The sequence below is a fragment of the Tachysurus fulvidraco genome, chromosome 26 (genome assembly GCF_022655615.1).
Source record: "Tachysurus fulvidraco isolate hzauxx_2018 chromosome 26, HZAU_PFXX_2.0, whole genome shotgun sequence".
NCBI classification, from domain to species: domain Eukaryota; kingdom Metazoa; phylum Chordata; class Actinopteri; order Siluriformes; family Bagridae; genus Tachysurus; species Tachysurus fulvidraco.
This window is the reverse complement of record NC_062543.1, coordinates 6,860,051-6,887,826: the sequence shown is the minus strand read 5'-3', so window position 1 is coordinate 6,887,826 and position 27,776 is coordinate 6,860,051. Positions and strand designations below refer to the sequence as shown.

Here is a 27,776-nt window from a genome sequence, read left to right as displayed (position 1 = left end):
ATTAAGTTTGACTGAAGGCTTTACAATTCTCCAGTGTCTCATTACAGTCACATATTTGATAACGGCTGAGTGAAATGGGATTTGATTATTCAGATTTTCACACACTTGGCCAGGTCTGTAGGAGTGAAAGCCTAGAGGCTCAGGATCACTTAACTCGGTTCGATTGAGCAGCTCTGCGCGAGTTGGCGTTAGAAGGGTTACTATTGCTGTTGTTAGATATTTTCTATAATATGTTACTTTTATAATTACTGACTCCATATCATACATTAATATCATATTATCCGTATCATAATCTTATTTTACCAAGTACGTTACAAATATGAGGAATGGTCGCTTAACTGTTCAAGAAAATAGATGTTGGTTGGAACAAATGTTTGGTTTTATATCATATAACAAGGGTGAAGCAGGCTTGGCAATGGGTTGTGTACCAATGAGAGAGAGAGACACAGACAGACCGGGAGAGACACGGACAGACAGAGAGAGAGAGAGACACGGACAGACCGAGAGAGAGAGAGAGAGACACGCGGACAGACCGAGAGAGAGAGACACGCGGACAGACCGAGAGAGAGAGACACGCGGACAGACCGAGAGAGAGAGAGAGAGACACGCGGACAGACCGAGAGAGAGAGAGAGACACGCGGACAGACCGAGAGAGAGAGAGAGACACGCGGACAGACCGAGAGAGAGAGACATGCGGACAGACCGAGAGAGAGAGAGACACGCGGACAGACCGAGAGAGAGAGAGACACGCGGACAGACCGAGAGAGAGAGACACGCGGACAGACCGAGAGAGAGAGAGAGAGACACGCGGACAGACCGAGAGAGAGAGAGAGAGAGAGACACGCGGACAGACCGAGAGAGAGAGAGAGAGAGAGAGACACGCGGACAGACCGAGAGAGAGAGAGAGAGAGAGAGAGAGACACGCGGACAGACCGAGAGAGAGAGAGAGACACGCGGACAGACCGAGAGAGAGAGAGAGACACGCGGACAGACCGAGAGAGAGAGAGAGACACGCGGACAGACCGAGAGAGAGAGAGAGAGAGACACGCGGACAGACCGAGAGAGAGAGAGAGAGAGACACGCAAACAGACCGAGAGAGAGAGAGAGACAACGCGGACAGACCGAGATAGAAGAGAGAGAAGAAACAAAACGCGGACCAGACCGAGAGAGAGAGAGAAGAGACCCGCGGACAGACCGAGAAGAGAGAGAGAGACACGAGGACAGACCGAGAGAGAGAGAGAGAGCCGGCTGACAGACAGAGAGAGAGAGAGAGATAACACCGGACAGAGACCGAGAGGAGAGAGGAGACAAACACGCGGGGACAAAAGAACCGAGAGAGAGAGAGAGAGACACGCGGACAGACCGAGAGAGAGAGAGAGAGACACGCGGACAGACCGAGAGAGAGAGAGAGAGAGACACGGAGAGACAGAGAGAGAGAGAGAGAGACGATGGGCGCTTGGGTTGTGACTACGATACCGTGGGAGTAGGGTGTGAGGGAGAGAGAGAACACGCGGACTTGTGTGGAAAGACCGAGATAGAGAGAGAAGAGACACGACGGACAGACCTGAGAAGAGAGAGAGAGAGAGACGCGGGACAGAGACCGGAGAGAGAGAGAGAGAGACACGCGGACAGAAAAAAGAAAGAGAGAGAGGAGAGAGAGAACACGCGGACAGAGAAACCGAGAGAGAGAGAGAGGAGAGAGAGAGAGAGACACGCGGACAGACCGAGAGAGAGAGAGAGAGACACGCGGACAGACCGAGAGAGAGAGAGAGACACGCGGACAGACCGAGAGAGAGAGAGAGAGACACGCGGACAGACCGAGAGAGAGAGAGAGAGACACGCGGACAGACCGAGAGAGAGAGAGAGAGACACGCGGACAGACCGAGAGAGAGAGAGAGAGACACGCGGACAGACCGAGAGAGAGAGAGAGAGACTCTCTGACAGAGAGAGAGAGAGAGAGACACGCGGACAGACCGAGAGAGAGAGAGAGAGACACGCGGACAGACCGAGAGAGAGAGAGAGAGAGACACGCGGACAGACCGAGAGAGAGAGAGAGAGAGACACGCGGACAGACCGAGAGAGAGAGAGAGAGAGACACGCGGACAGACCGAGAGAGAGAGAGAGAGAGAGACACGCGGACAGACCGAGAGAGAGAGAGAGAGAGAGACACGCGGACAGACCGAGAGAGAGAGAGAGAGAGAGAGAGACACGCGGACAGACCGAGAGAGAGAGAGAGACACGCGGACAGACCGAGAGAGAGAGAGAGAGAGAGAGAGAGACACGCGGACAGACCGAGAGAGAGAGAGAGACACGCGGACAGACCGAGAGAGAGAGAGAGAGAGACACGCGGACAGACCGAGAGAGAGAGAGAGAGAGACACGCGGACAGACCGAGAGAGAGAGAGAGAGAGACACGCGGACAGACCGAGAGAGAGAGAGAGAGAGACACGCGGACAGACCGAGAGAGAGAGAGAGAGAGAGAGACACGCGGACAGACAGAGAGAGAGAGAGAGAGAGACACGCGGACAGACCGAGAGAGAGAGAGACACGCGGACAGACCGAGAGAGAGAGAGACACGCGGACAGACCGAGAGAGAGAGAGAGAGAGAGACACGCGGACAGACAGAGAGAGAGAGAGAGAGAGAGACACGCGGACAGACAGAGAGAGAGAGAGACACGCGGACAGACCGAGAGAGAGAGAGAGAGACACGCGGACAGACCGAGAGAGAGAGAGACACGCGGACAGACCGAGAGAGAGAGAGAGAGAGACACGCGGACAGACAGAGAGAGAGAGAGAGAGAGAGAGACACGCGGACAGACCGAGAGAGAGAGAGAGAGACACGCGGACAGAGAGAGAGAGAGAGAGAGAGACACGCGGACAGACAGAGAGAGAGAGAGAGAGACACGCGGACAGACCGAGAGAGAGAGAGAGACACGCGGACAGACCGAGAGAGAGAGAGAGAGAGAGAGAGAGAGAGACACGCGGACAGACCTAGAGAGAGAGAGAGAGAGACCGAGAGACACGCGGACAGACCGACCGAGAGACACACACAGAGAGACCGAGAGACACACAGAGAGACCGAGAGAGAGATAGAGATAACTGGGCTTGTAAACAACACCACCACAAAGCAGCCCACAACCACAGTGTTCAGAAATGAAACGTAGATAACGGTGCACTGTTATCACTGTCGCTACTAAAGGATACGGGTTAGGAAAGTCGATCTGCAGTCATTCAAGGATCTGTGTGTGGAAATTAGGGCTTGGAGCTTGCTGTATAGTGCAGGAGGTTGAAGGCCTGATGATGTCATGAAGCAGTAATCATCATGAGGCACACTGGTTCATTCTGGGAAGCTTTCTTCTTCTCCTGCCCCAGGTTCTGACAGAGTAAACCATGGATCCAACCATGGGTAATGGGCCAGATGGGCCAGATTTTCCCAAGCATCCTCACCACTGATGCAACTCTTATTCACACACTCATTTAGTACCAGTTATTTCTGCTGATTAATACATATGGGGTCAGAATTGTTTCGTTATTCTGAATAAATATACTATGATCCACAAATAAATATAAAGAGTTTCACAAATATTTTTTAAATCAACAAATGCACAATAAGCAAACCATAAACATGTTACAAATTTCACAAAAAGAAATGAAATTCTCAAATAAATAAAATGGGATTTGCAAATAAAATTTTTTTATAAATATATATTTAATTGTATTTATTTGTGAATGGCTTCTTGCTCATTTGTGAATCCCGTTCGGTGCAATTGTGAATCACCGCACGCATTTGTGGATTGCGTTCTGTGCATTTGTGGATTTGAAACATTTCTAACATCAAGATGTGCGCCAGAATCCACAAATAGGTGGACTCCGCCCACCGTCTACTCCAGCCAATCGGACAACGGTCTCGTGGCGCTGACCAATCGTGGCACGGTCTACCTCCAACCAATCACGTTCTGATTTACTCGCTCTTCACACTACCACTGGACCCATTGATGATGCTGTAATCGTTTCCAAAGAAAGCAGAATTAAACTAACCCTTAGTGCTAGCTACAATCCATACAGGGTTACCAGATTGGGCTCGAATCTGCGACAAATGTTTTTTTGTTTTTTTTTTATCGTATTTTGCAGTGGGAGTAAATCAGAACGTGATTGAATTTTTTTTTTATTCCTTGCTTATTTCTCAATTCCCAACTGCTAGCTTGCTTTCCTATCTCACAGGAGCTACTTAAAATGTTAGGAAGGTGATGTCTAGCATGTGCTTTATTCGAGACCTGTGAAGTCACCGTCATGGTTTTTATTTTTTATTTTTGGAAATGCTACTCTTGCTGCATCACAAGGCAGCAGAAATATCTCAGTGAAAGAGAAGTGCTCTCAGACCTCTTCCACATACGTGATTGACATGAGAGAGAGAATGCCATCCCTCCTAACAGTGAACATGCTATTTGTGCTTTTTACGACTCTCAGACACGAACACACGTGACTTCATCAGGATTTAATCTTGCAGGCTTCAAATTATAGAATGATCAGTTTGTTCTGCCTCTCAGAATCTCTATAATCGAGTTGTTGTTTTTTTTTTACTATTCTATGACAGTTATTTATGACGCATGGAAGTGACAAATTCTGTGCCATATATGGCAAATGTGGTCTGACATGTTAATATTTCCCCACTTCCTATCTTCGGTTAGTTCTATTGCTTTACATGTTTAGCAAAAAAAAAAAAAAAGGAAGAGAAACTTGTATCCATTTAAGCTTAGAAGGAAATAAACAGATTGCTGTGTGAATCTGCTAATGAGGCTTGTATGAAGCCTGGTACAGAAAATAATGTACACATAACCACTTTTTACTCTGAATGATGTCTTATTTATCCTGTCTTTTAATGTAATTTTTTTTAAACAATCTATAGCTATATCTTTTGGGGATAAAAATGTACATTCACAAGAAGAAGGGAAAAAAAAGGAAAAATCTTTAGTATCATCAGCCCTGAATTTTTATGTAGCCTTCTGCTGATTTGCTTCATCATGTTTCTTCAGCACTACATCAGTGTAGAAGCATGTGAACATTTCACGACTTGACTCTGTTAAAAACTACTTCTGAAAACAAATCTTGCATCTTAAAACAAATCTTGCAAACAGCCTTCTTCTCCTCCTCGTCCTCCTCCTCCTCTTCCTCCTCCTCGGCTGTGTATACGACCTACCAGGCACGATAAGAGTCAGCAAAAATGAACGGTATGTCACTCGCACATGCCTTGGAAGCCATGCACATGCTTTACTCTAAATCTGTCCTGGAGCATTTAATTAGGAACGAACACTTAGAGGTGCTTCATCATAGTCATCATCTGTCAGTCTGAACAAGTTAAAACACGTCCTTTACTTGTGTGTGTGTGTGTGTGGAAAGAAAAGTTCTTTAAACCTGTCATAGCGAGACCTGCTCCAGATGCAGCTCTAGAACATTCTCCAGGCGTGCAATGAAAAAAGGTTGTAGGGAAAATATAACGTGTCTAATATCTTAGGCCTAGTTTCCTTTTTTCTTTCAGTCCTAAGCAGAGCAAACATTGACTGCACTGTTATTTTAGAAACATAAGCAGGGTGTCACTAACCTTCAACTGACTGAAAATAATTCAGGGAAACATCACTTCTGTTGTTCTGGCTTATCGGGTTATATTTAGTCTTAAGGACTAGAAAAGGGTGATCACTGTGTACACATTAGATTCACTCGTCATTATACACTACACTATACAGATACAGAAAAGTTTATTTCAGAGGCATTAGTAGTTTTACGTACTAGGCTTGTGCAATTCTTTTACCTCCTTGATTTAATCATTTAATAAAAATTATAATAATAATAATAATAAAAGGAAAATGGGAAGAGTGTAATATTATACCCAAAAATAATCACAATTTTTGTGCGCTTTAGCAGTAAACAGTGGAAAAAACCACCACCACAGTATGTTACTCAGCGTAACCCTTTTCAAATGCTCAACATTTTCACTCTTCACCTTCTGTAAGCGTTTGAATGTGTCTGAGTACTGAGTGTTATTTATGGCATCTAATCACCTTTGAATCTTTGTTCCTTGTTTTCCTTTCTTTCCTTTTTTTTCTTTCGCTTTTGCTTACACAAAAAAATCTTTTTTTTTTTATTCCCTAACTATATAACTATCGGCTACTCTGATGTTAGCCAAGTCAAACATCCAATATTAGGTTTTATTTCACGTTCATGTATGAAACACTCATTTACTGTGACAGAAAAGCAAACATGGGACCAGTCAAGGACATGTAAATGTAGATCTAGTAAAACAGTATAATTAAAGTAATTCCACTGGATGCCACGGCAGTGTAAAACTGTGTGGAATTTTAAACACTTAAACATTTTTAAACACGTTTAAATCATTCTATGAGACAAAATTTTGCATAACGCTTTCACTACTGGCACCAAAACGACAGAAACCCCTCTGAGGGATCATCTGTGTGGAACACTTAAGCACCCGCCTTCTGTGACAATAAATATTTTATACCGAAGCGTACTCGAGAAATTTAGTTCTTCACCATTTAAAGTGTAAACAAGTGCTTCTGGTATAAAGAATACTCCATGCTTAATATGATAAGCTGCTGTAGTGATTAGCAAGTTATGAGTTCAAATCCTAAGGCTGCAAGCGAACTGCACTTGAACTGGACCCATAAGCCTGAGCTGTTCAAGAAAGCTTGGTTTCTAATCGTGTCAAACGTCAGCTCTTTAGGATGAAGTGTGCGTCAAACTGTAAATGTAAACACATGGTTTTAGTAGTCAGCACACCACCTGCTGATGTGCCCACGTTTTTTTTATTGAAACGAACAGTGCTTTCAGAACCACAATCCAAAACAAGGATAATTCTCTTTTCCCCTGTGTTGGACTTCCTTCTTCCGCCCCTCGCTGTGACAAGACTGCTCAGAAGTAACCAGTCGCCAGAAGCCGTGGGCTGACAGAATGAGCTTCTAATCCTATCGGCAGGCCAGCCGCTGATAAATGTAGGGCGGGCATTCACGGGACACTAAAACTCTCCTCTAGCAGCTCGTCTGTAATTCAGCTTCAGCCTCGGGCTCACTGCCCCTACTGTGTCGTTACCTATGCAAAGCAATATCCAGATTTTTAATCTCAGGTAAATTAAACATTTAAACAAAATTGACTTCAGAGAGCAGAACCCCAAGGCATACATTGCTATTAAAATAAATCCTAGATGAGAAATTTATTCGCATTCCTGCAGAAAAATGTCTCGGAAAGAAAGAGCGTCTGTCTTATTATAGAAAGTACACGGGGCTTTCATGTTCTGGGTACTATTAAAGAATTATTGCATCTAATTACCTCTACTTTATAAATATCAGGGGTGGACAGATTGTAGACGAATATAATCTTCATCAAGGCAACTATCTTTTTTTTTTTTTTCTTTTCTTTTTTTTTTTTTTCTTTTTTAAAGTAACCAAGTCCTTTTGGTGATAGCAATAATACCTTAATAATAATTGGCCTTTCTTTTGATATTCTTTTGCTCTCATTGTGTTTTCTGTTTCTATCCTAAAACTGGATCCACTTTAAAACAGGGAATTTTTTGGTGTTTCCTACAAATGATGCAATGCATTTGCTAATTTGGCTCTGTTGCTGTTCCCTCGTCATTATCACTTGTTTTTTCCAGAGCATTTAAAAAGTTCCTTTCCGCTTATTTTTGTCATAGCACTGACCACAATCTAACCCTAACATTATTTCTCCTTCCTGCATTACAGTTCTATAGATAATTTAAAAGATAAATTAAAATGGAAACTTTAAGAGGCTTACCATGCAGGGACTCCAACCATTCTATATGGTTAAAAGAATGTGGACATCTCACTAGTACACCTACATGTGTGAAATGTCAGTGCTCTGTCCATGTTTTTATGAAGCTGGGTTTGTGCACATGCACATTACCATGCTGGAACAGATTTGTTCCTGTTAGTTCTGGTCAAGGTAAATCATAACGCTGCAGTATACAGAGACATTCTGTACAATTCTGTGCTTTCAACTTTAAAGGTGGGGTCTCCGTTGTTTGAGAAATGCTTCAGAAAACTGCATCGGGCCACCAAGCAAAACAAAAACAAAACTAATGAGTAGCCAATGAGCAGAAAGGGGCAGGTCTTGTCAATATTTACATTTACAGCATTTAGCAGATGCCCTTATCCAGAGCGACTTACATTTTTATCTCATTTTTATACAACTGAGCAATTAGGGGTTAAGGGCCTTGCTCAGGGGCCCAGCAGTGGCAGCTTGTTGGACGTAGGAATGGAACTCACAACCTTCCGATTGGTAGCCCAGCACCTTATCCACTAGGCTACCACATCCCATATGGGTGGAGAGAGTGTTCAGTGCGCATGTGTGACATTAGAAGAAAGCGGTTTTAACATTGACATGGAGGATAAAAACAAAGAAAGAATGCGAAGAAAGGCTTACAATAAGGCAAGAAGTAGGACGTGTTTAATATAGGATCAGCTTTCCAGCGCTGAGGAGAACTGAACGTCTTTCGTGTGAAACAGAGATAAACCTTACACGGTACAACACACAGTACTACAAAAACACATCTGTGTTACCATACTATTATTCATTAAGTTCATTTATTGATAAAAATATATCCTCAGTCAGCTGCCCCAACAGGTTCCGCCATAATACTTGTCTGGGTTATACTTGGGTTATACTTGTCTGGTGTATGTGTGGGCGGAGATATCAATACAGGGGTGCGACCCATTTGGGTTAGGGGCATGTTTGTTTTTGTAATTTCAAATGTCAACAATGCTTTCAAACAACGGAGACCCCACACCTTTAACTAGAGGAAGGCGCTTATATGGATGTGATGGTCAGGCATCTGCATACTTTTGTGCATATTGTGTAGTTTTGTTGTCCGAGATTTAAAATTTATTTAATGATTGATTTGTTATAAAACTCTAGTTAGAGAAAAGTGCATTTTTTTTTTAAAACCATCAGATGAAGTGGATTCAGTGTGTCTAGGTTACCGGTGACGACTGACCGTCTGTCTCTGCTAAAACATTTTTCCTCATACACGGTCCATGCTGAGAACCAGATGGTTCTTTAGATCTCCAGCGATCCATGCTGTAACTTCCTATCTCTACAAACTCATCCACTGTCCATGACTGTTTGTCATGACCTTTACCCTGACCCATCTCCATCAACACTGAAACACTGCCATGCATGGACACCTGAAAACCTTTTTCCCTGTGTCCTTATGACAAGGCGATTAATGGAGGAGGTACACTGAAAGGATGTTGCTGCTATTCAATTATTATGATACGTGTTTCCTGCTACTTCACCCAGTGAGAACAGATGTTTAATGTGTTTGAGGTGTTACTGAGAAAAGAAACAGGGTTAAAAACATTTCAGCTAGTACATGAATGTTCCAGATGTGTAAAAATATGAAATAGTTTTATATAATGTTTTGAGTATCTTCATTTAGAGAGTATTTTATTTGCTATGTACAATCAGATTGGTTTGTGAATTCTGAAACGGCATTGCAAAACAAATTTCTGTTGAATTTTTGAACCCACATACATTTATTTATACATAAGATTTATACACGGTCTGGATTATTTTCAATTAGCTTATGATAGGAGATCTAGGCCATTCCTCAGCTCAAAAGTATAACGACAGTCCTGATCAATAACATTGCGACATGGATGCATTCATCTGTAGACTTTTTTTTTTTGTGACTGCACTCAATCAAACTCTCATTTCCTAGAGCTGTTGAAAGCCCTCGATTGGTACATGGCCTTGCGTTGTGGTCCCGAAGCAGTAATGAGATGTGACATTGTGTTAAAAAATGTCACCTTTTTTTGTTGTGCATCCAAAAAAGCTTTAACAAGTGTACTCAGGTTCATCCATCAGAAGAGTTGGCATCTCTTAAACCCCAGCCAAGTGACCCTCCAAGGTCTATTCTTGTTCAGCATTGGAAAATAAATGGCTTGCGATTTCAGTTTGCATACATTACAGATTTCTGAGTGTTTATGGCCACTGGGGTTGTTACACTGTGTAATCAGCTGGTTTTCTCACCATTAACCTTTGATTTAAAAAAAAAACCAAAAAAAAAAAACCAAGTAAAATGTATTTGTTTTTCATGTATTATGTCAATTATCTATTATTTTTATCCAATCAAGACTTCACTTAAGTGTTTTTCTACCTTTAGCTGCATTTCACAAAAAGCTTCTGTAGCAACCTCTGTTTTTCTGCACAGGGGACACGGCGGCACTGAAAACCCTTCGTCTGTATAATCAGCTACTGTTGTAAGAATGTTACACTACTTCAACCTGACATTACTCACCCAAACTGAACGAAACAATTAAGGTTTGATGGTTTGCAGAGATTGTTTGAAATTTATATTGTTTCCTTAACGGCACATTTTTACTTGTGGTAAATGGATTTTATTTTACGGTTGATTAGCCATGATAATAGCCATGATATTAGCCATGATAATAGCCATGATGCCAGCCATGATATTAGCCATGATACCATGATATTAGCCATGATATTAGCCATGATATTAGCCATGATATTAGCCATGATATTAGCCATGATATTAGCCATGATAATAGCCATGATAATAGCCATGATATTAGCCATGATATTAGCCATTATGCCAGCCATAATATTAGCCATAATACCATGATAATAGCCATGATATTAGCCATGATGCCAGCCATGATATTAGCCATTATGCCAGCCATAATATTAGCCATAATACCATGATATTAGCCATGATGCCAGCCATGATATTAGCCATGATGCCAGCCATGATATTAGCCATGATGCCAGCCATGATATTAGCCATGATACCATGATATTAGCCATGATGCCAGCTATGATATTAGCCATAATACCATGATAATAGCCATATTAGCCATGATGTCAGCCATGATATTAGCCATGATACCATGATATTAGCCATGATACCATGATATTAGCCATGATGCCAGCTATGATATTAGCCATAATACCATGATAATAGCCATGATATTAGCCATGATGCCAGCCATGATATTAGCCATGATACCTTGATATTAGCCATGAGGCCAGCCATGATATTAGCCATGATATTAGCCATGATATTAGCCATGATATTAGCCATGATATTAGCCATGATATTAGCCATGATAATAGCCATGATAATAGCCATGATAATAGCCATGATATTAGCCATGATGCCAGCCATGATCATAGCCATGATACCATGATATTACCCATGATACCATGATATTTTTTAGTCTAAGTCATCATATTGAGTGATGCTTGAGGCGGCCGATACAACACTGTCCTGTAAATTCTCTCGGGATGAATGATCATACAGATGCAAATTGAGTCATATTTTTTTTTGAGCACTTTTGCTCTCCTCCCTCATTCCTTCCATTTCTTTTTCTCTCGGTCAGTCCTCTGCATTCACTCAGACCAGTCCTGGCATGCAGACGGAGGGGCTGTTGGTTCTTTCCAGCTCAGCTCTCAGTACAGAGCTTCTTTGTTTATCGTGCCCACTGCCTTACCCAACACTTTCAGCCACCTCTGTTTGAAGCTTCTTTCTTTTTTTTTCTTTCTTTCTTTTTTTGGATTGACACATTCTTCTAATGTAGCTTGATGCTCACTTGACAGTTTTCGAAAAAAAACAATGTTTTTCACTGTTCGTTTTTTGTGGCTATTTTTAACATAAATGGCAAACATTTAAAGGCAAACCTGTCTACATTCATTATTCAGCAGATTCCAGTAATTATTCAGTCTTTGATGCATTACGAGATGAATAAGACTGTCTCGTCTGTGTGACTCTTGTATCTATGTGGATTAATCTCCCCAAATTTTTCAGAAATGTAATAACCACCTTTCACTGATAACTTAAAACACTTTCTGTATTGTCATTGGAATACTGTTACCATGAAAGAGTGTACGTCATCTACAGCAATGTTTAGGTAGGTGGTGGTGACCCAAGGTTTCTCAGCAGAACATTGCCCAAAGTATCACACTGCATCTGGCAGATATTGTCCCATAGTTCATCCTGGTGCCATCTCTTCCCCAGGTGAAAAAACCAAAAACAACAAACCACAGGATTCATCAGACAAGGCTACTTTCTTCTATTGCTCCATTTTCCTGTTCTGAAGCTCACATGCACATTATAGGAGCTGGACAGATGTTCATGTCCCTGTCACAGTCCCACAGTGGCTGTCGTTGTCCTTCTACTTTTAGTAGGTACCAAACACTGTATACTGGATACATCCCACAAAACCTGCTGTGTAGCCATCACAGTATAGTCCTTGTCAAAATAACCCATTTCCCAAGATTTATTTCTGCTTCACCTTTTAACACTTTACTTGTTAGTTATTTCAATGTTTTGGCTGATTGGTGTATTAAGCTTTGATACAGAGAGTAACACGGTAAGTGCTGCTTCACTTCCACAGTTTGTTAATAAAGCTAATATTTGTGTTGCTGATATTTGCCACTCAATCCCAATTTGTCTGATCTTTCTGCTTACAGTGTATTTAAAAAGACTCCACTGTTTAATCAACATTATTCAGTTTTGTGGGACTGATGTTTCAAGTGATGTAATCTTGTCGACATAATAGCATTACAGCATGATAATAAGGATGCGAATTATCCTGCTCAATGTGCAGACATGGGTAGCTTATAGGATGGGCCTCTGCTGGCAACTCGTACTCCCTGATCTTCATCCCAGTCCTGCTGGTTTTGCTCTAAGAAGGTGATAAGGATGCAGCAGATGCGTTCTCCATGGGTATCAGGGCTTAGGAGGTGGTTGGCATGGACTGCCATTTGTTGGCACTATTTGCTTCTGGGAAGAGAAGCTTTGTTTTTGGTTGTTTTGGTTGTTTGTTTGTTTGTTTGTTTGTTTTCCTGTGATGGAAATCATTTTAAAATGCAGAGGAATTTTTTGGCTGACAAATATGCTTTGCCAACCAATATCAGTCTGCTATATACTTACTGTACATTATATCTGTCTCTATAACTGTATCTGTAATTATCATAAATCATTTTATCTTCATATATATGTATATTCCTGTTCTACACATTCCTGTTCAAATAAAAAAAATGCTTAGGAAATACCCAGGAACTGAGTGAGTTGGATGCAAGACTCAGGGGGCGTGTGCCTATTTCTTAATGATCTGGAAAAGACCCAAACGCCAGCAAAAAGCTGTAAAAGCAAAAAATGGCCTAATTTCAGCGCTCACAGCAGGCCTGTTTCTTACAGCGCTAACCTTTTCCAACTTCTGAGAGCTTTTTCTCTGGTGGCAGTAAGACCAATCAGCAGTCTTTATCCACTAATTATGCCTAATTGTTTCTGGAGACACTGGATCCATTTTTGCAGATGTGTTCATTATTGTGAAGGCGTTCGAGGCCAGTGAAGCGCTTTGTCATTTCCGAAGAGGAGGCACCACAACTTTACAGCAATTTTGTTTCTGTTTGAGCAAAAGGTGCTTCAGCTCTGACTCATGTGGCATTCCTCGTTTCCCTTTTTTTTATGTTGTTGTGATTACATCAGACTTTCACTCTGATCATAGACGCTTGCATTTCTCGGGGTTGTTGCCATGGAAACATGCCTCCGCAGGGCTTTTTGTGGGGTAATGTGGTAAGCTTAAGAGTTTTTAGATCAAATCAGTTAAGTCTTTTGGATAAACGGAGCTGGATAATATCACAGTGTCAGTGATGTCTACAGTAATGCTGTGTTTTGTCTCCCTTCTGGCCTTGTGTGTGTTTTTTCCACTCTGTCTGCCATTGCTCATTGGGTTCTTTTCATCCTTTCATGTGTTGTTTCGTGGTTTGCTTTTGTCTTTCCACATACTCGTAAAAGTTTCCATGATATATCGTGAGTTAAGCTTTCATATCCATTGTTAGAACAAGTTTTAATTTCTGTATCTCTACACTTGAATCGAGATTGAACGCAACTATAATATATTCTAGCTTAACGGGTAACTCCAGCCTTTTGTGTTATTCAGATGTTGCATGAGAGTTACAAATATGAGGTGTGTGAGTAAAACTGAGTGATGTATTATTGTGAACTTTGTGACATTGGAAATACTGACCACAGCATCCATCCATGCTTTATACATTGTAAATACACTGGGAAAATTTCAGTTAGATATATACATGTAAATATGATGCTATTAATTAATCATTTTATTTCTGTGAAGTCCAGAGAAAAGTATTTTTTGATTACATTTTTAGTTGTTTTTTTTGTTTGTTTGTTTTTCCCCCTCTCTCCTTTGTCATTGCATAGTATGGATGAATGGATAGGTGGATCTTTGTCATTGCATAGTATAGACAAATAGATGGATAGATGGATGGATCTTTGTCATTGCATAGTATAGATAGATGGATGGATGGATCTTTGTCATTGCATAGTATGGATAGATGGATGGATGGATCTTTGTCATTGCATAGTATAGATAGATGGATAGATGGATGGATGGATCTTTGTCATTGCATAGTATGGATAGATAGATGGATGGATCTTTGTCATTGCATAGTATGGATAGATAGATAGATAGATAGATAGATAGATGGATAGATGGATGGATGGATGGATCTTTGTCATTGCATAGTATGTATAGATAGATGGATGGATCTTTGTCATTGTATAGTACAGGTACATTGCAACAAAATGCTGTTTAGAATCTACCCGAAGTGCAAATAGTAAAAAATGGAGCAAGTGTGATTAAATATGTAAATATATGTACAACAATCAAATAAAATAGGTATCTGTGCAAGTTGTATAGACAGTACAATATGTGTAAAAATATAATATGCAATGTTACTGTATGTACAACAGTAACCAAGAAATATACAGTGTATGTGCATATAATACACATAAACCAGTATAAACCAGTGTGAGTGATTAATGTACAGTTATATACAATTATAATTTAGGTATAATATCAGCAGTACTGACTAAAGGGAGCATTATTCACAGTCTGAATGCAGATCCAGCAACATACTGTATTAGCTGGAAGATATGCTGTAGTTGAAGCTGCAGTTCAGTGACTCACAGTTTTAACTGTGAAACATTGCTGCCTGTTGTGGGCAATTACATGCAATTGTGCAAATTTACTGAAGGCAGCTGATCAGAACAGAGACGAGCTGCAGGGCTGCAGACATTAGCCCAGATTTTCATACTATTTCCTTTTATGTAATCTCTCTGATACAATTTGAAAACAATAGAGAAGTATTTTGTGTATTCTTCCCCATGTTTCTAGTTAACAGTGCTAACATAAAGCACCACTGTGAAACAAAATTTGATCACAAATATAACTAATAAGAGACTGTTGCCATTCGGTCATGTTCAGGTGTCGCTTATCCAGAGCTTTGTCAAACTGTGTATATTTAGAGGCACACGGTATCTGAGTGTTATGGTATTTAATCACTCGAAGTGTTTTGTTTTGCCATTACAACGTTACTTAACACAGAGAATACCGTTTAAGCAGTGACGCAGATTATCGAGTCGGAAAAAAGGTCTTTATAGACAAACACTGATTCACACAAAGCTTCTTGGCTTCTTTACATGTTGGGATTTGTTTCTCTCTGTGTATACACTTTATACAAATTATGAACCACAGCCATCTTTGTCCCAATCCCCTTTTCTGTATCTGCGTCTTAATATATTTCTTCTGACCGCGAGACCACGCAGTGATGCTTCAAAGCTTCAGATTGTTGCTGTAGAGGATTATAGTGTCAGTCATCAGCTGTGGCACAGAAGCCAGCCTCGAGCAGGGAGTCAGCTTTCTTAGACTCTTTGGCATCAGTTCAGAAAGATGAATTTCACACTTTTAAAGCTTTTTACCCAGGATTTATGTAGTCTTAAAAATAAAGCAGATTAACTGTGTTCAAACGATTAGAGGTTTATAAGCCGATAGCGTAGTTATTATATAGAGATAAGAATCTCAACCGACTGATTTGATGTTGATTCACGGTGCCACAGTGTGATTATAAAGTCATTGTTTATTCATGGTGATGCATCTGGGTTTTTTATTTCTATTAGTGATGGCACTGATCTGATACCATGGAGAAAAAAACACAGAAAATAGTTGATTGGATACCAAAGTGGTGGAAAAAATGTATACGTCCGTATACAAAAGAACGAAATTGGATTTTAACGTTGTGGGTTTTGGGTCCCCCCCCCATTTTAAGGATTCAAGTGCAGTGCAATACAAAATCATTAAGATCATTAATATTCAGATCCTGTTTTGAAAATGAAACTAACAGCCCTATCATGTGATGTGTATTTCCATTAGAATTTCTTTCTGTCATGTTTTTCTATTAAAAAAAAAGAAAGTTATGTCTATGGAGGAAAAACAAACGGCCGAATTATGGCACATGCAGGAATCACTTATTTTGTTTCCCAAACTGCTAATCTTAAATAAACTAAGCTTTTTTTTGTTTGTTTTCTTTCCTTTTATTTTATCTATATTTATTAATTTATTGATTTTTGTTAATATTCTCTAAGCACAGGAAGTAATTTTGCATGTGTACACGTTTGAATGAAGATGTTGCTGACGAGTTCAGGAGCCGCTGCGCATTCCATCTTGCTCTGTGGTTAATTTTCTCCTCCATGTTTTTGAATGTTTTTTCTTAGTCTCAAGGTTATAATCAGAGAGAAAAGATCAAACTTATTCAGCACAACAGTAGGTAGGCCAATTATAGGGGTTTTGGGAATGCACGGTTATGATTGGACCCAAGGGCGGGTGGGGGTGACGGGTGGGGAGTGGGGGGGTTTACAGGAGGTGCATTAAAGGGAACTAAATTAAAGTTATTTGTGTGTGTGAGCGAGAGAAATAATTGCAGATGTTGCACAGTTTTATGAGCCTCTTAGTCTTGTAGAGAAACCACTACAGTGTTCTGCTTCTAATAACCGAAGTGTCTTACGTTAATCATAGGTTTGCTTGTTGCTCCAGGATCAGATCTGTCCTTTTCTTCTTCTTCTTTAAATTGACATGTCATTAATGACCGTCTAGGTAGAAATACTCTGAACATTTGGTCTCTGCCAAACTCTTCAGACAAACAGAAAACAAGCCCATTTTTTTTCCATGTTAAAAACACAAAAGAATTAAAGTATGACAGAGTGCTGTGATGCCTAAAGTTCATTATTTCCCTATAACAGAACACATAATAAAGAGTTTTATTCCACACAGAAGTTTGGCAACTTGTGAGTTTTAACTGTATAATGTGTTGTATTTAATCTTGTGGAACTTTTATGAGAAGTTAGTTCTTGCTATGGCTTACTTTACAGCTGCTGTAAACGTTAGCAAGTTGTTTTGTCCGTCCCACAAACGTTAACGTGTACCATTTTGTTTTTTTTAAAGACAACCCGAGTGAGAAGGCAAAACAAATGTTATATTTCTCATAGGACTCTAGTTAATATGTAAGGCATAACACAATGGTACAATCATCAAACCCTGTTAATCCCTGTCCAAAAGTTTGCATGTTTTTAGTTCTTAATATCGTGTATTGCACTCTTTAGCGTCAATGATGGCATGCAGTCTTTTGTAATAATTCTTCATGAGGTCTTTAATTCTCTCAGTTGGTATAGCTGGCCATTCTTCTTTACAAAATGCCTCCATTTCCTGTAAATGTTTTGGTTGTCTTCCACAAACTGCACGTTTATGATCTCCCCAAAAGTGGCTCAATGATGTTGAGGTCAGGAGACTGTAAACATTCAGCTTTTTTCGCTGTAGCCATTGCAGGGTCAACCTTGCCTTGTGCTTTGAATCATCCGAGATCGTCCCACGTGCAGCTTTCGCGCTGTAGAATGAAGATTTTCTGATAACATGCTGCATTCATCCTGCCATCAATTTTTACTGTACAATATATGACTATACGATTTTGACATTTCACCGTAGGCCTTCCTGACTCCTCTCAAAACATAGTTTATAATTGTGATTATAGCGTTCAATTTGGTCTCATCTCTCCAAATGACTCCAGAAACTGTGAGGCTTGTCTAGGTGCTGGAAAAAATGTATACGTCCAAATACAAAAGAACGAAATTGGATTTTAACGTTGTGGGTTCTCTCTCTCTCTCTAATACCCCGAACATGCAGGTCATTTGTGTTCAAGTACCTCTTTATTGTGCTCCTTGAAACATCACTATTTTCTTTGCTTCTCGAACAATACTTCTGGTAGTAGTATGTCAGTATCAACAGAACCTCTTATTTTCCACCTTTTTATCAGAGTTTGAACAGCACCGACTGGCATTTTTTCCTGCTTTATAAAGTCTAACTACCTTATCACGCAGGTCCATTGGCAGTTCTTTTGTCTTCCCCATATCACAGTATGCAGCCAAGTCAGTGCATCACCTCCTGAGCCGAGAAACTCACTGACTATATATATACATTCACTAATTACAATAACAATGAGTCACAGGTGTGGAAGCTTCCCTTTAATAGCCATTTAAACCTTTGTGTGTCAACCGGTGTGTTTATAATGGGGCCAAACATTCAAGGATATGTACATTTTTGATCAGGGTTGTTTCACTGATCACACTGCTTACAGAGCATGAACATTCACTCTCCATTTTCAGACTTTATTCAAATAGTTTTAAACAGAACTAGTTTTTAATAGTACGTACCTTTCACCAGTCTATCGTTACTGAGTGGCCCTACTGAGAAACTCATAAAAGCTTTTAGACGGAGTGCAAGGGCTTCCATGATAAAGACTGATTTCTGTACTGTGTATTCCTTGGTGTAATTTTAGATGCATACACACTCAACAAGATGTTTAGTGTTTCCCCCATAGAAATCAAGACCACTCTAAACTCATTGTGTAATGCATGTTTAATGCTGTGGTGCAACATCCTCTGGGCCAGATCAAGACTTCAGAAAGAAAATATCTTTTTTATTTGCAGAAAGTACAAAGTGTCAGGGAAAAAAATCTTCTAGAGACTGGATGACGATCCTATCAAAGAAACCTGGCTGTGATATAACGCTTCCTCGTGTGACTCTGAGTGTAGAGCATTATCAGTGACAGATGTTCAGGTTCAGGAACAAGACCTGAATTTTTCCCATGCTCTTCCCACACTCCGAGCAAGATGAAAGCGGCTTTTCTTGTTAGGAGAAAGGGGGGAAAAATCAAGCCGCCAGAGAGAGAAAATGGGGTTTCTTTTTCAAGTCATGGCTGTTTGATGTTCTAAAAGTGAAAGGGCTAACTGGTAAGCTGTTTGCATTTACATGCGTCCCTCGGAGCAGTCCTATCTGCTGCAGGGGGGAAAATGTGAAACTGATCCCAGATCAGTGAAACAGACTAACTACAGCCAGGTCTGAAGCGAGTAAAAGTTCAACTAAAATTGTCTGGGGATTTAGCGAGCATTCAGTTTGACAGCTCAGGGTAAAACGTCCAGCTTTGTTTTTTTTTTTTTTTTTTTTTGAGCCTGAAAGCTAAATAAAGCTTTTGCTGTCTTGGCTTTGACTGTGTGTCTGTGTGTGTTTTAAAGTGTGCACCTCATTAGCAGAGCTGACTTGTTTGGGGAGACCGTTGGTAGACTCTTTATAGAGTGTTTTTGATTTTTTTTAAATAAATTTATATATATAAAATTATTTTTAAAAAATCAAACACAATCTTGTCTTGGTGACATCTTTTTACTCTATTGAATTTTTTCTCCAGAACCCTAAAGAATCGAATGCCTCTTACTTGTCACAATAACAAGACAAGTTAAAGATAAGGATTTTTTAAATAAATTCACATTAAAAATAATAACTGATTTAAGATTTATATCTTAAGTCCTAATCTTTAAATGGGAAATTCATCTTATTTCACGTTTTAGGAATTTTTGTTCCACAATATCTAGTCACCTCAGATTTTGTCAGATTTCTTTTATGGTCAACATATTGCAGTTGTGATTTGACCTCTACTTTTCTGACTGAAACGAGGCAGTGGGCCATCTTCTCCGAGTCTGATGTGCTAGACCCTCACCAGTGTAACTCCATCATCCTAGTTAATCATGTGTAGGAGATGAATTCCGGCCATATGGTACTTTTTCAACAGCAAACGTCTTGTGTTTTGTATTAATAGCCTAAATTTTCTGTGATTTCTTGTTGTGTTTCTCAGCTCAGGAGTGTGCGAGTGTAAAACGGGAGTGTACGGCGACAAGTGTGACGACTGCCTTCCAGGCTTCTTTAACTTCAGCAGCGCAGGGTGCCAAGCGTGTCAATGCAACAATCATTCCAACACCTGTGACAAACTATCAGGTGAGAATGTTCACACATACTGTACACACACATACACACTTTTTTTTCAAAACTCTGAACAACTATAAGCAAAAGTGTACTTGGAGTATCTATACTGATCAAGCATAACATAATTTTTACCACCTTCCTAATATTGTGTTGGTCCCCGTTTTGCTGCCGAAACAGCCCTGTCCTGTCGAGGCATGGACTCTACTAGACCCATGGAAGTGTGCTGTGGTATCTGGCACCAAGAGTTTAGCAGCAGATCCTTTAAATTCCTGTAAGTTTCAAAGTAGGGCCTTTATGGATCGGACTTGTTTGTTCAGCACATCCCACAGATGCTCGATTGGATTGAGATCTAAGCAATTTGGAGGCAAAGTCAATACATCAAACTTGTTGTGCTCCTCAATCTATTCCTGAACCAGTTATGCTTTGTGGCAGGGCGCGTTATCCTGCTAAAAGAGGCCTCAGCCATCAGGGAATACCGTTTCCATGAAAGGATATACATGGCACACCCAATTGTCTAGCCATTACAATTTGGCCCTTGTAAAACTCGCTCGAATCCTTACACTTGCCCATATTTCCTGCTTCTAACACACAAACCTTGGGGACAAAATGTTTACTTTTTGCCTAACATATCACACCGACTAAGAGGTGCATGATGAAGAATATTATCAGTGTTCTTCACTTCACCGGTCAGTGGTCATAACGTTATGCCTGATCGGTGTGTATATATAGAGAACAAAGTTTAGTTGGCTCTTTTTTTTTTTTTTTTTAATAAATATTTGCATAAACTAACGGTGAAATTTTAAACGATGATGGAAAGTATATTTACTGTAAAATAGAACACTTACCATTTTTATTTCATGTCTTACTCAAATCACAGTCTGCAGTTCAGTGAGAAAAACAAATTTATTTAAAGTCATGCAGGGTTGAAAGGCATCCAACTCGTTTCAAAAGCCGAATGTTGCAGGACTTGAACCCTTTCCCTCGCCTTCTGTTTAATAAGGACGTTTGAAGGGCGTTTTGCCGTGCTTGAAATAAAGAATCGTTAGACTTTTTGAGTGGTTCAACAGAAAAGCATTCATCCTATTATTTGTTAATTGTGTGTTTGAATTGCAATGATCCCTCAGCCAGAGGCAGTTCAATAGAGCTAAATTGTCCCTGCTGACTGGGTGCGAGAGATGGAAGCCATCTTCCCTGTTGATTAGAGTGATTTGAATTGCATCTTGTGCAGCATGATGTGGTGGTGGAGCTGCACATGTGTTAGCACTTACCTTCATGGCTGTTAGGTGTCATGCGATAGGATAGAACTAAGTAGTGAGTGAAAATCGGCGAACTATATTACTAAACAGAATGCGTTAATAAAAGCAGTTACAGATTGAAGGGAATTGCAAGCTCCTTGCTATTGCTGATGATTATAACTTTAACTGCTATTCGGCCAATATTGCAGTTCACAAATGTTCAGGTTTCTGGGAATAATGGGAATAATGGGAAAAGAAGAATATGGGAAAAAAGGGCTCATGATCCAAAGCGTGCCGCATTCTCTGTCAAACATTAAGGCAGTATTACGGCAGGGGCGTGTACTGTACAGATGCCAAAGGAACTGGGTCACTGGTGTTTATTGATGATGTGGCTTCTGATAGCAGGCACAGGATGAATTCTATATAGAGAGAAACTTTCTGCTCAGATTTAGTCACGTGCTTAAGAACTGCAAAGCATCCAGCAATAGAAGCCCAGTTCCCTTACAGAAGATGAAACTGAAGGCATAAAGTCCCACAAAAAAGCAGCAACTGAAGATACAGTAGTTACAGTAAAGACCACCAAGCATCTCAGGGAAGGAAGCTCAGCTTTTGGTGATATCCATGGAGTGCAGACTTAATAATCCTTATATTTACAATTGTTAGCTTGTCCAACTTTTTAGCCTGTGAAAAAAAAATGGCTGTAATTCCTAAATGGTTAAGGCAGTGTCTCTTGTACTAGAGACGCAACTCTAGAATTAAAGCCGAAAGTTGCTTCGTTTCAAATTCATTGCGCTGGTGTGCAGACGAAAAGTAATGGAAAATCACGTCACTGTCCAAATTGTTCTGGACCTGACTGTTTACCAATAAATGGTTTTATTTGGTGGGTTTCAGTAAAATGGTCAGTAAAAAAAGCTTTTTGTTGAAACTTTGTTTGAGTCGTTTTTATCAAACCAGTAGTTTCTTTTCCACCATGTCATCCAACCTTTATGTATTATAGGACTCTGTGCTGTTAAAATATTTCTCTCAAGGTGTTGTGTTATAATACCTTCTGCACAACAACAACCCCCACTCCTTCTCTCTCTCTCTCTCTCTCTCTCTCTCTCTCTCTCTCTCTCTCTCTCTCTCTCTCTCTCTCTCTCTCTCTCTCTCTCTCTTTCTTTCCGCACCCAGGCTGGCAGCTCTCTCTGAGCAGCTGCAGTCATATATTACACAGATTGTGCTAATTTCACCTGACTGCAATCAAGAGTAACAAATGAATTCATCTATACCACTACATTTCTTTGACATTTGCTGCAGATTGCTGACGACTCTGCCAAAATCATTCCCTCATGACAGTGTATGATGGAAGTTTATGAGTCGATTTATTGTAGCGCGACTTAGATGAAGCCTAATTTTGTGCCGTTTGCCTCTTAGCTGTTTTGCAACACAATGCTGCACTTCAAGAGGTTTTATGTGAGCTAGTAAATCGTTTTGGGTGAATGTTTGAATCAGGTCTCCTGTTTGCTCGCTGCTTAATGCAGATGTAATGTTTTTAGCAACATAGCGTGCACAAATGCACGTGAAGCACACACGTAGCACTCTGTAGTTTTGAAGTCAGTGACAGATGATGAATAGTGTTATTTTTCAGCATCTTTATGAGTTCCTCATAGAGAACAGCCTGCTGTGAGGGTCTGTCCAACTTAATTGAATTCTCAGTGTGGCAGGAAAAGCAAATGTTTTCCTCTGTAGAGCCTCATACACTTTTTAAAGGTTCTGAAAAGAAAAAAAAAAATAGAAATGCAGATCATTGCATGCTTGAACATTGGTTTCACTAAGGCATATTCAGGGCTAATTTTATTATGTTGGCTTTGTTTTCCTATTTAAGCTTAGACAAAAATGTATCCAGAGTAACTCCTCCTAGGGTTTTCGAGCCACATGCACCAAATTTGGATATGTTGTAGACCCTGGTCTGAAGATTTACTTTTCTCTAAGCGATCTGAGTAGCGGTACTTCCTGTACCGGGTCTCAAAGTGGCTTTTTTTCCCCCCATAGACTCCCATTATAAAATTTGGCGGTTTATAACTCGGCAAGCTTTCAAGCTCCTTTAGGGTGATACTCTGAACAAAGTTTTAAACTGGTATACCGACTGGCTTTCCGGTTGTGCTGCAGCTTCGCCCCCAAAATATGCAAAATCAAAAAACTTTTTGATATGTGACGTATCAAAAACACTCAGAACAATGAGGAGAACTGCCTCACGTGTTTTCTGGTCACGTCACATGACGTCACATGAATAAAAATATATGGCACAACATGGACATGTGACATATCAAAACACTCAGCACAATGAGGGGAACTTACTTGAGTATTCAGATGACGTCACATGCTCATTTCCACTTACCTCCAAATGTTTTGGCACCCTAGCTTTCTGTCTACTTGCTTCCAAAAGAAACACTGACCCTTATGTCCACTCGCCTCCAAACAGCACCGGCCTTTGCGAATACTTGCATCATCAATGCCAACATCAAAGTTTGTCACGGCGAACTTTACAAATCTAGTTTTAATTCCATTCTTATGTAAACAAAAGACACAATGTCTTTTATGCACAATATTGTTCATGTCTACATCTTCACTCAGACTTCCTGTCCTCTCTTGTCCTGGTTTACTGCATATATGTCAGCCATATTATTCTTTCAATTCTTATTCTTCAAATCTGTTGTTTTTTCCAACCTAGTAACAGTGCTACTTCAGCAAGGGTTTAAAATCTGGAGAATTTGCATCATAGACCGTAATCAAGAGGATAAAATTGCGGTTCTTTAAACCACCAGTCATTTTGGAGAACCATCCAAAGCAATCCTATGTCACCAAAGTACTAACATGCACTAAATACGTAATGGCTGTCATGCAGATCATCCAGAAGAACAAATGAAAGAATTTCATCTACTTTATTCTGCTCCTGTCTATAAGCATTGTAAAAGATTATACAGTATTCCTTTAACTTTACTTACATTTTTATCTATCATTTGCACTCTTCCTTCTGTCCCTTCAGAATGATACATCATCATGAAGCCTCTTATCACACACTTTCTCTGAAATAGTGGGAATGAACGTATTTATAGCTGCTGTGCTCATTGTCATAATTGAGCCATTTTGTGCCTTTGCCCTTGAAAACAACTCCCTTTTAAATTTATCTTTATAGATGAGGAATTGTAGATGGTCTTGCAATAATGTTTTTCATTTGCTCTTGTGCATATCCATTTTCCCCCATGTATGTACCTCCTACAGTGTTTTCCCTAACATTACCCATCTATTTTTACAATGCATTTTCCACCACCAAGTGAGGAGATGAATTGTCAAGCAAAGTTGAGTATGTCTCAGTGTCAGTTACTGCCAGTACACGGATACACGGTTCCATACAGATGCACTCTGATTGCCAGCATTTGTGATTAGAGTGACACAGCGTGAAGTCACACTGTCTGGGTCGATGCTGTGGACCCAATGGAACACACTTGTGCTGTGCTCCATTCTCACTGATCACCCTTGTGAGGGTAGGATAGATAGTGTTTCACCACTCATGCACAATTTCAGCTTTTATCTAAGGACTTTGTGGGTAAAAGTATATGCGTATGTAGTTTGTGTGCATGTTTTTAGCCCTTTGTGAGGAACAAATGTCCTAATAACGACATAAATACCTAAGAATTTTGACCATGTAGAAATATTTGGTACACAGCACTGGAGCTGGATTTTAAGTCTCCCAACATTTACCCTTTATTCACCCTGTTTAATTTTGCTCAGCTTTCCCCCCACTTTTTTTTGGTTTACTTCATACTCTCTCACCTACTGCACACTACAGACATCAGATGGATTAGTAATACACCAAGTACCAGACAGGAATATCTTTTCCTCCATTTCCCTCTCATTCTTCTGCCAGTCAGATTCTTCTTTGAAACCTTCATTGAGTTTTCTTCTTCAGCGCTGTTCTCAGTTTAAATGCTCAAAACAGGCATCTTCTGCTTCAGCCATCACCTGCACTGACTGTGTGGCCTTGAACTCCGGCCAGATTAGACTTTTATTCCGATTTTGATTCTGACCAAATTGCCACAGGCTAAACTAATTACTTGTTGTAATCTCCTCTGCCAGACCTTTATCAATCAACCCACTCATTTATCTTGGCAGTGTTGGTTAGACAGTCTGTCTTGTGGATAAAAGTCTGAGCCCAAATAGCACCCCCTGCACCACTAAAGGTTTTTGGGGAACATAACCATGAACCTCTGCAGGCCTGATTGCTTTACATCATCTTAAAAAATCTTGTTGAAAGCCCTCCCAGAAGATTTGAGATGTTCAAAATGCACATATGGTGGTGACGGTCAGGCGTCCACAAACGTTTGGGCACGTGGCGCATCACAGCACAGTGGCTTTTTGGAGGATCATAATGTTATGGCAGGGGGCACGGTGGCTTAGTGATTAGCACGTTCGCCTCACACCTCCAGGGTTGGGGGTTCGATTCCCGCCTCTGCCTTGTGTGTGTGGAGTTTGCATGTTCTCCCAGTGCCTCGGGGGTTTCCTTCGCATACTCCGGTTTCCTCCCCCGGTCCAAAGACATGCATGGTAGGTTGATTGGTATCTCTGGAAAATTGTCCGTAGTGTGTGAGTGAATGAATGAGTGTGTGTGTGTGCCCTGCGATGTGTTGGCACTCCATCCAGGGTGTATCCTGCCTTGATGCCCGATGACACCTGAGATAGGCACAGGCTCCCCGTGACCCGAGAAGTTTGGATAAGCGGTAGAAAATGAATGAATGAATGAATGAATAATGTTATGGCCATTTCATCAATTTTTGATTCCACAGAAGCCTGATATAGGATCTCCGCCTTGCTGTTCATCTGAGCCAAAGCAAGTTGATGAACTGAAATTGCAAAAACTGCCTGCTTCGGTAATAAGCTCTGCATATTTTTGTGGCCAGATGATTCTCATTAGTGTCTGTGGGTGTCCTCTGTTGTACTCAGTGCACTCCCTATGGTACTGCTAAGAACCAACGGCAGTCATTCAGTCACTCAGTCTAATTGCTTTCTGCCACAGCTGAAAGATGTCTAAATGGACACATGAATAAATTGAATATCACTGGTAATGTATGGATATAGTTGTTAGTCTAATAGACATCATGGATATTTGCAGATATTTGTTTGTCTTTCTCTGATTTTCAAACAACTGCTCAATCACCTGTACACTGACGTGTCATATTTACTGATCTTTCAATGACGTATATTTAAAGTTGTTTTCAACAAAAAGAGTCTCTTTTGCATTCTAAATTGTATGTTCTGTTTTCCCTATTTGCTAAATAAATCAAACCTCACATGTACAAAAGCCTTAAAACGAGCCTCATGATCTCACATTGAGAATATTAATAGCTTTGTGTCTGGCCCCTGATGTATTGGACCCCACAACAGCTCTCTGCTTTAACGCACGCTGTGCTGCATTATCATCCCTGCAGTCTCACTCACGAGATGAACACACACACAGCAGCGCCACCTACTGGATATTCTGAGTGTTATTTGCACAAAAACACCGTCTTAAAACGGATTTCAGATCAGGTGCAGTTCACACTCCAACCCTGTTCATTTCCTCAGAGTGAGTGACACTTTTGCAAGAGTCTCAGGAAGTTTGATTTAGAGACCTCATTTGGCTAATGGAGCATAGGAGATGCACATTTATTCATTTGCGCACACACTCTCTCTCTCACACACACACACACACACACACACACACATCTTGTCATTGACTATGCATGCACACATCACGCTAGATTGATTACTAATGCCTTCCTCTGGTTTCCGGCCTGTCTGCTGCCAGTGTGTGTTGACTCGCCGTCAGTGTTTATACACGCTGCACACTGCGGACACCATTTATTCTCACACACAAGAGACATGCTTTTGAACAGTAATGATCCTGCACCTACATTTAACAGCTTTGCAGTAAAGGGGGGATACAAATCTAAATACAACAAGCAACCTGTTTTATATTCGGAATAAATCGATAAATTGAAATCTGACAGCTGAAATACTCTTTTATTCATTTCAATACCGCTTTTGGTCAGATATCTATATTCATATTCATATCTGGTGTATCAGAGATTGGTAGGTGCAGGAAAATGTTATCATATGTGCTGATCCAGACCAATGCAAAGATTTCCATAATTAAATACATTACTAGTGTTTATTATAATAGGAGTGGAATAATAGGTTGACTGTAGACCCACTGAAGCAGCATGCTCTGGCTCGAATTTTATTTACATTTGGTTGACCTTTTATCCAAAGTCACATGCACTTGAGACCAGATGTTACTGAGTATT

General features: G+C 40.5%; 1 protein-coding gene across 5 annotated transcripts in view; it reads left to right on the top strand.

Annotated features, from left to right (window-relative positions):
• The window catches only part of si:dkey-220k22.1 (multiple epidermal growth factor-like domains protein 9), an 81,170-nt gene that overhangs the window by 36,289 nt on the left and 17,105 nt on the right, over positions 1–27,776 (top strand). For all 5 annotated transcript variants that reach the window (XM_027137777.2, XM_027137775.2, XM_047809246.1 and 2 more), the window contains exon 3: positions 20,091–20,230. In XM_027137777.2, coding sequence (XP_026993578.2) covers positions 20,091–20,230 — 140 coding nt within the window. The remainder of the gene's footprint in view (positions 1–20,090; positions 20,231–27,776) is intronic.